The 12,187-nt window shown below is 47.8% G+C and overlaps 1 protein-coding gene across 14 annotated transcripts in view; it reads right to left on the bottom strand.

Annotated features, from left to right (window-relative positions):
• Positions 1-2,834: 2,834 nt before the first annotated feature.
• The window catches only part of TCF4 (transcription factor 4), a 240,276-nt gene continuing 230,923 nt past the window's right edge, over positions 2,835-12,187 (bottom strand). For 10 of the 14 annotated variants that reach the window (XM_074856959.1, XM_074856954.1, XM_074856953.1 and 7 more), the window contains 5 exons: positions 11,362-11,497; positions 10,411-10,573; positions 8,157-8,386; positions 7,572-7,714; positions 2,835-7,313 (listed from right to left, as the gene is read on the bottom strand). In XM_074856959.1, the coding sequence (XP_074713060.1) occupies positions 7,578-7,714; positions 8,157-8,386; positions 10,411-10,573; positions 11,362-11,497 (666 nt within the window). In that variant the 3' untranslated portion in view covers positions 2,835-7,313; positions 7,572-7,577. The remainder of the gene's footprint in view (positions 7,314-7,571; positions 7,715-8,156; positions 8,387-10,410; positions 10,574-11,361; positions 11,498-12,187) is intronic. The other 4 variants (XM_074856957.1, XM_074856952.1, XM_074856965.1 and 1 more) reach the window with 1 other exon arrangement.

Below are 12,187 nucleotides of genomic sequence, written 5' to 3' on the forward strand. Positions count from 1 at the left end.
CGTTGTGAAAGGCATCGCTGCCAGCCTGTCCGGGGATGTGCCCTCTGACAGAGGAGTTGCTCTCCGCGAATAGAAGTACCCAAATAATTAGCTCTTTCTCCTAATCACGGGAAAGAAGCAATGGCAATCTCTTTTCCTAGTGAGGTTCAAGGCACCAGCACGGAACCGTGGGCCAGACCGTGTGTTCTGGGTGACAGACGCTGTCCCCTGGACAAGCCTTGAATCCCACCTCCCCATCGAGTTCATAAAAACTGTTACCAAACCCAAAAGGCTGTTGTCATGCTCACATAAATCAGCATCTGACGGTGAGGGGCTACAGCCTTTGGGGGACACCACAGGTACAGAAGCACAAAGTAGATCAAGACCAGGGGAACTGTGTTTTAGCCTCAGTGCTGTTTTTAAAAACAAAACAAAACAAAAAAACCCCAAACCTACATGTTGGGAGGAGGTCACCGCAGGGGACTTTAGAGAAATGGGGTGCAGGGAGGGAGCCCCAGAGGTCTTCTCTGGCTCAGAGACGAGGTGAAGGTCCCCATTACCCTGCTGTGACCCCGCGGGGCCATGTAGCGCAGCCGGGCTCTGCGTCTGAGCTCCAGCCGAGAGGACGAGGCGGTTTCACTCCCAGTGCTCACACTTCGAAGATTTACAAGCTCAAGACACTTGAGATGTATTTACTGGCTACCAACATAATTGCAGTGTAATTGCATATGATATCAAGCCAACTTCCCTAGAGCTGTCAGCCACGGGACAGGGTGGGATAACTCCTCATCCAAACTCTATCTATAGACACACCAGAAGAATGAGACCCATTCTTCCACCCTTCAGCTCCTCTATTCTTTTTCAGAAGAAATTTGGAGCCCCGTTGCTTTATTAGTAAACAAAAAGCTCCTCATAAATGAATTACCAACTGAATGTCCTGTTGAAAGCCCTCTAACGCAGCGTGGTTGAGTTGCTGTCAGTGGCCGCGTTGCTGTCAGTGGCCGTGTTTCCATCCCGGGCACCATCCTGCCCGGCCCCGGGATGGCAGAGCTGTGCCCAGCACCCCACCCCGCAGCCCCTCGGGGCACCCCTGGGCAAAGCACCTTTGGTTTCTACAAGTGGAGATATAACGTGGGTGAGCTGGAGGAGGAGGAGGAAGAGGACCAGCAGCACCTGGACACGCTGGGCAGGCGGCTCCAGTGGTATCTTCAGAGCAGGCAGCGCAGGCAGAAACGGGCAGCGGCTCCTGCTCGCTCTGGGCTGGCAGTGCAGGGAAGGAGAGATCCGGCGGTCATGGATGAAAAGCAGGGATGTGGGCTCGGGGGTTGGCAGGAATTCACAGAATTGTCTAGGTTGGAAAAGACCTTGAAGATCATCCAGTCCAACCATCAACCCAACATTAACACCCCGAGAGTTGGCAGGACACGTGGAGACCTGCCCCGGGCGGGCGCAGCGGCGCAGGGCTGGCCTTGAAACCCACTTTCTCCAGGAGGGATTAATTTGAGATGATTTTCTGAGAAGTCTCAGCACCCTCCCCCAGGAAATACCAGGCAGCCAGTGTCTGCAGTTATTTAAAATGACCCACTCTCCTGGTCAGGAAGGAAAACTCAAGTTAAACACATCATTTCATTTGTAACACTCAAAGAGACCAAACTGCATCGTTCAGTAGCAATAATGAGTTGTGGTAGAAGGGTGAACCGCAGCAATACAACCCCGTTCCTCGGCAAAACTCAAGGTGTTACCACTCAAAAGCTTTGCAAGTGTCAGATGCCCGTCGTGTGTAACTGAGGAAATCGAGTCGCGGCCGCCCGGATGGACCTCGCGGGCTCCTCCTGCGGCGAGCGGCCGGCGGCCGTCAGGAATAACTGAAAAGATCCCAAAGACACCACGCAGGGTGAATAATTCCTCCGTGCAAACCTGCAATTGTTTTTATGTTTGTCTCGGGTGTTGTAAAAATGCTGAGAGAACCAGCCCCCCCAATTTCTCCAACCCAAGGCCGTTCCACCAAGACCCCCCTCTCAGCTCATACATCCCCACCACCACAATTTGCACAACTTTTTGGTGGAAAGAGGTGATGCAAAGAGTTGGTGCAGGGCTGAACTCGGTTTCCGACTTGAGAAGGTCCAACAGTGCTGACCAGAAGTGAATTATTTAAAAAAAAAAAAAAAAGTGTAAATACCATGAAACCATGAGTCAGGTTGGCAGCGCTCGGTTTACAATGATTGTGTCTTCACTCCAGCTCCAGCCATGAAGTTGTAGCAGAAAAAACCGTGCAGAACTGCTGACCCACCGATGCGGCGAGTGGGGGCACAGCGAAACGCGTCGCCGTTTCCATTTCCGCCGATAACGCAGCCTCGAATTTTACAGATTCCGCCCGTTTTTCCAAGGTTCATGGGGTGGCTTTGCCCACGCTCCAGCACACCCCTGCTTGCTCTAGCAGGTGCTTTGGATTCTTCCCAGGGTTCAAAGAGTTTTTGGGTGAAATACTGATGTTTTACTTACGGAGCAGAGTAAAATTCGCATGAGAATGAGAATGAAATGATCTTTTTAGAGCACCGAGAGGACTGGAAAGCGCTTTGCCAACGCTCCCACCCGGTGAAGAAGCCACCAAGGGGAGAAGCCTGAAGCGCCCGGCACCGGCTCCTCCACCACACACACCAGGACACACAGAAACGACGGGTTTTTACCCAAAACACACACACATATACATATTTAAAAAAAAAAAAAAAAAAAAAAAAAGGCACCCATTCTCCTAAGAAACTCCCCCAAAACCAGGCTGGGGCACGGCGGCAGCTGGACGGCCCCGGCAGCGATGGGCAATGCGGAATGAAATGAAACCCAAGTGTCGGAAACGGTTTATAAAAATGGCACATTTATTGCTACAGAACGGTCATGTACATGACGGCATCGAATAACTACAGATGAGAAACAGGTAATGGCCTACACCAAGCTGTCTTTGTTTGCTTGTCATCTTCTTGAAGGAACTCCAGCACACAACCTGTTTGGACACTTCTACAAATCAGAAATACACCAAAAACATGAAAAAATCGAGGCACTCAGCCACACATTGAAAACAAGGTGTAACTGTTCATCTTTTTTTTTTTTTTTTTAAATATTTTTCCCTTTTTTTCATTTTTTTCCCGTTTTTTTTTGTTTTGTTTTTACTGCTGCAGCTATGTGTATAGTCGCAAAAATTTCCCCGTTGCGACCTACAACTAAAAAAAAAAAGCTACCATACAGTTTCATCTCAATAACACATGGTAAAATAACATCTTTTAAATAGTAAAATAAAGTAACAAACTTTTACTCAGAATGATTCCAAAAATCTACAAAGAAGAAATATTCAGAATCTGACAATTTTTTTTTTTCCGTAATATTCATGGTATAAAAGGATTGCTCCTGTGAAAAATAAGCCAAATATATTTTTTATTTTTAAATTTAGTTTTTTTTTTTTTCCTACTAGGGTGTACTACAGTCTATTTTATAGCAAAAAGAGCACTAGACAAACGAAGCTTTATAACAAAAAGCCAGGCACTGATACATGGTAAATCTCTGCTTTTTTTTTTTTTTCTTATCTTCACTTAATTGCATCACAAGTAACAAGAATGAAAAAGGCCACAGTTCATATATTTTCACCATTACATAAGTCTATAATACTTGAAATGAGTATGGTCAAACCAGCACTGCACAAATATGAATCAACTTCAAGTCCCATGAGAAAGAACATGTTTTTTAAAAAACAAACAAACAAAACAAAAACGAAACGAAAAGGTAGGGCCCCCCCGGGCCCTGGTGCCCCGCTGTGTTAGAATTCATCGTATTCCACCTCTAGGTTTTTTTTTTTCCAGTCAACCAGTGGACTAATTTTTTCTTTTTCTTATTTTTTTCTTGTTTTTCCTTTTTTTTTTTTTTTTTAAAGGGTTTTTTTTTTTTTTTTTTTATTTGTGCTTGTTTCCACTGAAATCTCGTCATTCCTGGCAATATTCTGTTATTGTTCGCTTTTGGACACGGATCATATTCTGCCTATTGGATACAAAGGTGAACCCCTCCTCTCCCTGACCACCCGTCTTCGTCGCCTTCCCCGCCCCGACCCCTGCAAAAAAACCTAAAAAAAAACCCAAAAAACCTCGGAAGACTGAATCAGTACAAGTTGCATCACTGGTAGGACTGACAGTTGTATAAACATTAGTGTTCCTTGCAGCTACACAGAAGACAAATGGTAAAAAAGTTCTAGATGAACAGATTCCCTATTCAGCATATTCATAAATTACTTGAATGTGGAGGTGGATCAGTTCAGAAAAAGCTGCTAATTCAGTATTTTTCTTTCTTTGCCAGTTTCTTAGCCCGGCTTTATTACCACAGGGTACAGCTTTCTAAAACCTTCACCGCTTTCACTAAGTCTCATCAGCTCGATCCCCTCGGCGAGATGCGCACACCTTACCTGGGCTGGGGAATAACGGAAAAAATGAGGGACTACACCCCCGGGGGGGGGTTGGTTTTGTGTTTGTTTTTTAAATCTTGCCTCATCGGGAGCGGAAGCCGGCCGGGATCCTCAGTTCTTAACTCCGGGGAGGGGGGGGCCGAGGGCTGCGAGCCTCGGGGTGCCCGCGGCGTGCGGCCGCTCCTCCGGTTCAGAGCCCAGTGCGAGCGGAACAAGAAAAGCTTTTCCTTCCTTTTTAAGTTCCAGAAACTAAACTCGTCATTTATTTTCTGTCCACAGATTGTTTTAAATAAACATGAAGTTGGTCTTATTATTTTTTTTTTTTTTTTTACAGCGTTTAGCAGAAGCACAGTCCTCAGCACGGCGGTGATCATCTCCTTGCCGCTCCCTACCCCGCTCGGGTGGTGCCACTGGGACTGACCCCAAACCGAGCGTGTTCCACCGGTTCTGAGGTCTCCTGGAAAAAAAAGATATGGCTTGTTCATCGGCATCGTGCTCTGGAGGGACGACCCGCGCGGCACGGAGCAGCAGAGCCCTCCGGCCTGCCGAGGGGACCGCTGGCCGTCCTTAGCGCCGCCTGGGCTCGAGCTTTATTAAACCCCCTCTCAGATAAGCCAGGCCTGCTCCAAGTCCAGCTCCTGCAATAAGCCTCAGTGTGGTCTCCTCTAGCGGCTGCTCTAGCAGTTGAATCCACCTCCACATTTGAGAAACTTATCGACAAATCAAAACATTGAAAGTTTTATCGCTACTGAACATATTTACAGTTTTCAGCACGCACACAGCTAATCCAAATGGGTATGGGGATGTCGAAGGTGAGCACGTGGTAACTATCATATTTTGTTCTTTACGTTTTCAGAAACAAACATAAAATTCAGATTCTTGTATCTCACTATTTCATTTAAATGAGACTTTTTTTCAACCACACAGATTTTTATAAACAAAAAAACTGATACAATGTATTAAAACACATAATAACAAGAGTCTACATGTAAAAATATAACTTTTACATACACAATTTCAAAATAATGATACGTTTGCCATTTGTTGCATAAAATTTACAAATGTATTTTTCATTACTATATAACTGGCAAAACAGGAGAACAGATGGAACATTTAGACCGTTTGATGGATTTATGGCATTTATTCAGTGTTGATAGGTGGAAAATCTACTCGAACAGGGAGATTTTTATTTAAAATACATGCCAGGTTGGTGTGGCTGTAAAAATAGAAACTGGAATTAGAGACAAAAGGATGCTGACAAATACTTAACTAGGAGCACTATCTGTTAATCGTACTGTACACCAAAGTCAATCGTTATTAAGATTCACTATGGAAGTTGGTTCAATTGTGCCCAGACTTCAAAGCTAGTTATCTGATGAGCTGCTGTGCCATAGTTTGAGCTATGTTACTATTAAATATGTTAAGTAAAAACTTCATTCGTACTGGCCAGAGAAATACTGTACTACCACCCCTCCTCGAGAAAGTGCAACTTAATGCTTTAGGACTCATAAGGCTTGTTATAATGCTGCATGATGACCGGAATTGGCATTTCACAAAGAAAGGAGGAGGCAGCAAGTGGTCTACACTTAAATAATCCACTTAAAAACGAGAGAAGAACAACAGAAAAAGAAGTCGATCAAATCTGTCACACTACTTGCAATTTTCCCCCGCGATGGTCTCCCCCCCCCCCCCCCCAAATCTGACCATGTATTCAGCAACGCCTCACTGCACACTATTTAGGCTACACACATAGGTAACACTTTAATCGGTTCGTTAATCACAGCCACTTTGATTATGTTATGTTTCCGATGATATAAACATTGGAAGGCACAGTGGTAACATTGTAGCATTCTAACCTTGTACCTCTGAAAATCCCAGAAAAGGGTCGAGCGGGGCAGCGGGGCGGCCGGGGCTCGCTCCCGCGCCCGGGGTGCCGGCCCAGCGCCGGCCCCGAGTCCTGTCTTCCCCCAAGACCGAAGAAACAACTCTCTACGTTAGTTATGAATGAGAAGCAACGTCAGGGTCAGCATTTCATCCTGCACTACCCCTCCAGAGACAGAGTTGGCACTACAGGTTACAATAACAAAAACAGGGGAGAGGGACAGAAATAAGACAAAAAAATCCTTATTTACAGTAAAATCTTCTTTTTAAAAAAGTTAATCAGTACTATTTTTTTACAGGAGCAAAAAAGTCTGAAACAAATGAACAAAAGCTTACCATATTCACTAAATTTTTAATATATATTTATATATATATTTATATATATATATTTGTCATAGGTCTATAAGATCCATCTGTTTCTCCTACCCTAAGGAATGGCTAATGTCATCGCTTCAGTTTTCATTAGGACGTTTGCTGGTTTTGTAAATATCTGGGCAGCAAAGCTTCCCTTTTAATATCCAGTAAGTATAAACACTAGCTGTCTAGCACACCAACAAAAACGCTCATTTTTTTTTTTCTTCAGAAGTACACTTTTTCATTATTGCAAGTTTACAATTTTAAATTAAATATTTTTTTCAGACTTACAAATTAATTATATTTTTTTTTTTTTTTTTTCCAAAAGAAGTTTAGGCACAAATGCATTGTCCCACAGTGTGGAGAAGATTGCCATTCAGTCTCTAGGCTGTGCACTTACAGCTCGGAACATACTGCGTTAGACATTCTGCATGATATGTTAAAGAGAGTCGTCCCTCAAGTTGCACTTTTTGTTTGTTTTTTCTCGGTTTTAATAATCGGGAATGCTGAAATCTCTTGCGTCTGTGATTCTTAACTACTCAGACTTGTCTTATATTACAAAAAAGGGGTTAAGGAGAAGTGTTTATGTGGGTTTAAGATAATACAGCTGTTAAGGAAGTGGTCTCTTGCTTAAATGAAGAAATGTGGCAACTTGGACCTGTGGAAGAAGTAAAAAATCTCGTCAGTCAAGGGGAGGCGAGCAGGCGTCCCCACACCCTCCCCCAGCAACCCGCCGGAACGCTGCCCTGGGAGCCCAGCGTGCTCGCGGGGCGCCCCCCCAGATCCATTTAGAAGGGGCAGGTGGGCACCCCCCGCCCCGTGCGCAGCACCCCGGGGAAGAGCCCGGCCTGGGGCGGGGGGAACCCCCCGGGTGCGGGGCACAAGGCTCCCAGGGCACGGCAGAGACCCTACTTGCCTTTTTTTACATCTGTCCCATGTGATTGGAGGCATCTCCCATCCCAGGGTGGGGTCCTGCCAGGGAAAGCGGAGGAGGATCTGAAGATACTTTCTCTTCTTCCCTTCTTTTCAGACACGCCGCTTTAGGATTCAGGTTTCTTTCTGTTGAAATGAAGCAAAAAGTGGTTTCAAATATTCACATTTTTAGAGCGGATCGGGCTGTTCGCCGCACAAGCATTTAAAATAATTCACTGCCAGTTATTCAATGGTCAGGGCGAGGTTCATGGTTGGACTGGAGGATCTTCAAGGTCTTTTCTAACCGAGATGATTCTGGGATTCATTCCAGCCCCGCTCCAGGAACCCAGCGCGCTGACGCGGAGGAAGCGCCCTGGGCAGGTCCAGCGCTGAGATGCAGCACAACTGCGCGCCCAAGCTCTGCCAACACCCCCCTGGTTTGTGCTTCGCTGAGGAGCAGCTGAGCTTAATATTGAATTTGGATCTTGCCAAAGAAGCTAAAACGTGCCACGGGCCTACACCAGCACCCCGCGCGCTCAGAGGTGCCGAAGGCCGGCAGGGACGTCGGGAGACGCGGCGGCACACTGACCTCGCACTTGCTGCTCTAAGCTGAGGATGACGGCCACAGCCTGGTGTAAAATCAGGAGCTTGGTCTGGGGCTTGTCGCTCTTCAGATGGAGCTGCACCATCCGGCCCAACTCCTTGAAAGCCTCGTTGATGTCGCGGACGCGCAGGCGCTCCCGAGCGTTGTTGGCCATTCTCCTTTCCTTTTCCCTCTCGGCCTTCTGCTCCGGTGTCAGGTCTTCGTCATCGTTATTGCTGGGAGACAAAAGGAATACATCATTTTCTAATGATGTGGAAAATAAGCAGTGCAAAGATTTTCAACAGGCTTTGTCCAAAACCAGGCCTACGAGTCATGAGCAGACACATTCTGAGCAGTTGGTTGCTGTTCCTCATCCACCAAACCTGGGCAAAATTCAGTCCCCTTCAATTTTACACGGAGTTAAAGCTCCAGGTTGTAACAAAGCTTTACAACCTGCAAGGTGGGACTTCTGGTATTTTAAAGAAACAAAAATACAGCTTTTTTTCAATAATGTATTTTATCACAGCCAAGTTTTACACCGTGGCAAATCTCTTTAACCTGTGTTTCAGGACACGCTGGGGGCTCTCTGCTCTGCTCCCGTCTTCGCTGCTCGTGGCTTCGCCCCGGAGCGAGGAGCTCGTCCCCAACCAGTGACGGGACCTGCCCCTCTCACACCCCACAGGCTCCGGCCCCTCAGCAGTAGCTTCCAAGCCAGAAATCAGCCATGTGTTTCCACATTTCCCATCATTTGGGTTTTGGAAGAAACTTTTTCTACAGCGGTGGTGGGGAGCCACTGGCAGCACCCCAGTCCCTGCACAGAGCACGGGGCACCGGCAAAGAGCCATGGAAATAATTCACGGCTGTGAAGAGCCCTATGGTGAACTTCTGCATCCTTTCTGCAACAAGACTGCTTTCTATCCAGATAAAACGATGATTTTAAATTGAAAACACATCCACCGGTGAGTCACTGGCACTATATAATTTGAATTGGTTATGCAAATAGCGTAACAAATTTTCAGCAGCCCTAACAACATGGATTTAGACATATAACTAAATATCAGGAGTAACCTTTTAAAGCTATAAGCATGTTAAAAGCAAAAATGTTAGCCTACAAAAGCTTCAAAGCACATATAAATATGCATAAGCAACAGCATATTTGTTGAATTAACAAGAACTACGATCACCTCACATCAGCATAAAGGTGCTTTTCTTACCATATCGTAAACGCACATGAAAGCCTCACTTCTACATATGGTTACTTCAACACATTTATTCAGAGAAAATCTCGAGTGTCATGTATCTTCTCCAGTCATAAGAGACGCGAATGTAATTAAATGTAATTAACGTTTTAAACACCGGCCAGCGCCGGCCGGAGAGGTCCGAGTCTCGGCGCGCTCCCGGGGGCAGCACGTCTGCTCAGCCGCTTCTTCCCTCGGCTGGGTTTTCAGACAGAAACCAGGCGTGGAAGGAGAAAAGGCAGAAGGACACTGCCGTTCACCTTCAGAAAAAAACCCTGAACAAAGCAGGGCTGTGCCTGGATTTCAGCTTTATTGGGATTTTTGCTACAAAGCTTGGGACTCAGCTGATGAAGAGGAGTATCAGCAGTCCTGAGCCGTGCCCCAGGCCCGGTGGTGAGTCCCAGGGACAGAAGTAAAGCCTGTGCCTTGCTCAGGCTCACGTCTGCAGCACCCACAGAGGTTGTTCACATTCCCCACGAGTGGCCAGATGATATAATCCAGCTACAGCTTCACTAGTACTTTCCAAAAATTTATATAGAATACGCCAAGGAAGCGAAGGCCTCTAAACCCTCCGCTTAAACCTAGGGAGCCCTACAGAAATTGAGGACTGGGAATGACAGATTTATTTCAGAGGTCAAAGAAAAGCATACGGTTTGTTAGTTCAGATGCAGGTGTGATCAGCTCTCAGGCACATTTTGGTGAAAATCCATACTGTATTCCAATTTGCAAGCATAGGCAGAGAGGAATAACAGCCTAATTCGTCCATTTTAGCGTAACGCAATTTCTTTAGAGATTGTAGAGAACTTGCTCAAGTGTCCAAATTTGTGAATTGTTCCAATTTGAGGACGTCCTGGAGTACAGGTACCAGAAAGGTACTCGGTACTGCCAGAACAGCCACGCCGTTCCGCTTAGGCTGTGGTTTTACCTGCCAGGAAAAAACCTCATAGTTTCCTCCTGTTCTGTTCACTTCATCGAAATCCAGTAAAGGAATTAAATGAAGCGACACTATTATATACTGTTACCTAGATCTTGACCTAGTAATTGATTTGATATCCTTCTTGTCATCCTCTAGTTTCTTGTCCTCAGAAGACTTTGTGTCCTGGAGGTTTTCATCTCCCTCGTCGTCAGATTTGATTTCGGAGCTCCCCGAAGAGACGCTCTGCCCCTGCAGTCCGGTGGGCATGCCTGCGAGAAAAAAAGACACGGATGAGGGGTCAAGGCCAACGGGGTGCTGTGTCCCCCCCCGGCCCCCCCCGCCCCCCGCGAAGGGTGAAGCCCCCGCTCGTCGCCACAGAGCCCGGCGTGGGGACGGCAGCTCCTGGCAACGGGTTTTAGGTGAGGCTTTGAGGTCTGGGGAAAGGGGCACAGGATGATGAGATGCTACTCCTGCTCCTCAATCACTCTGTAACTTCTTCATTTTCAAATAAATCTTTAATATGTAATTATCATCAAATAATCAAAATACCTCGGCTGCAATGAATGAGCAGACCTCGTAAGCCATCGTAATAGTTTGGGCAATTTATTCCTTGCTTTAAGAGGAAGGTCAGCTGCCTCTAGGCCTAATTCCACCGTGCTCTGGGTTTGCAAAGCCCCGCAGAGGAGTCGGGGAGGCTCAGGATGGTGCAACGCACCTCGTGAGCCAAGCAGAGGCACCCCGGTGCCACCCTGCCCGCGGGCAGAACTGCGAAGGTGGTGGAAAATCTGCAGGTCTGAGTCTCACCTTAAACTCAGCCGCTTTTTGACATGTGTCCAGCAGTTTTCTACACTCTGAATTTTGCTGCTTAAAGCAGCCCCGGTGTCAAAACTCACCGTCCAGAGGGAAGTCGCTCGCACGCTTCCAGCTGTAATAGCTGGAGGATCTCAGCATGCAGAGATAAATTAGCACACAGGCTTTGCGCCACGGTCCCCAACACCCCCGCGACCACAAGCTCGGCCCCCCAGAATTCCAGGAATTCCAGACGGTTGGTACTCACCCCTGTAGGGGTCCTGGGGCGGGTTCAAATCCGGGGAGGTGGCGGACTGGACGGGCAGCTGGGGGACCGGGACCTGGTTTGGCACGAGCGAGTGGCTCCCGCGGAGGCTGACCCCGTCCTCGCGGTGCGCTCCGACCTGCCGGCGAGGAGACAGAGAGAGAGGCAGCGGTCAGACCCCGAACCCCCAAATCCCGGGGAACCCCGGGGAGAAGGATGGGGACGATGGAGCCGTGGCGCCGGGCTGCGTTTCACTAGAGGGCGCAGATGGCCCGTAGAGCCGCAGAGCAGCACCGCGCACACCGCGGCACCGCGCACGACGCCCCGCGCGCGACACCCCGTGCCACACCCCGCGGGCCGCCCGGGAGGACGCGGGGCCTCCTGATAAAACCCGCCCGAGCAGCTCAGGCAGGTAAAACGTCAAATTGTCTCCCAGGGTGCTGCAGCCGAGCGCGCCGATTCCTACCCATCTGTCTTCTATCATGTCCGCCAACAGATCTGACAATTATCTTAATGCCCATATGCTTAATTGTGGGCTTCTCAATTCCCCCACCGCTATCGGAAATCCTGCAGGAATTTCAATTTGGCATTCGACTTTCATTTCGGGGGGATCAGCTTCGTGGGCCTGCCATTTTTTTTCCCCCGTAATGCCAGCTAAGCCTCTGACAGCGGGAGCTGCGGCAGCGAGCGGCGCGGCCCCCCGCTCCCCCCCGAATACAATGACGTGTCACCTGCCTTTCCAAAACGAGCAGCCCCGTCCAAATTAGCGCTCGCTGTATTTCATTAAGCACCGAGTCCCAAACCCAAAGGAGCACCAGCCCTGCCAACG

Source organism: Strix uralensis, chromosome Z (genome assembly GCF_047716275.1).
Source record: "Strix uralensis isolate ZFMK-TIS-50842 chromosome Z, bStrUra1, whole genome shotgun sequence".
NCBI lineage: Eukaryota > Metazoa > Chordata > Aves > Strigiformes > Strigidae > Strix > Strix uralensis.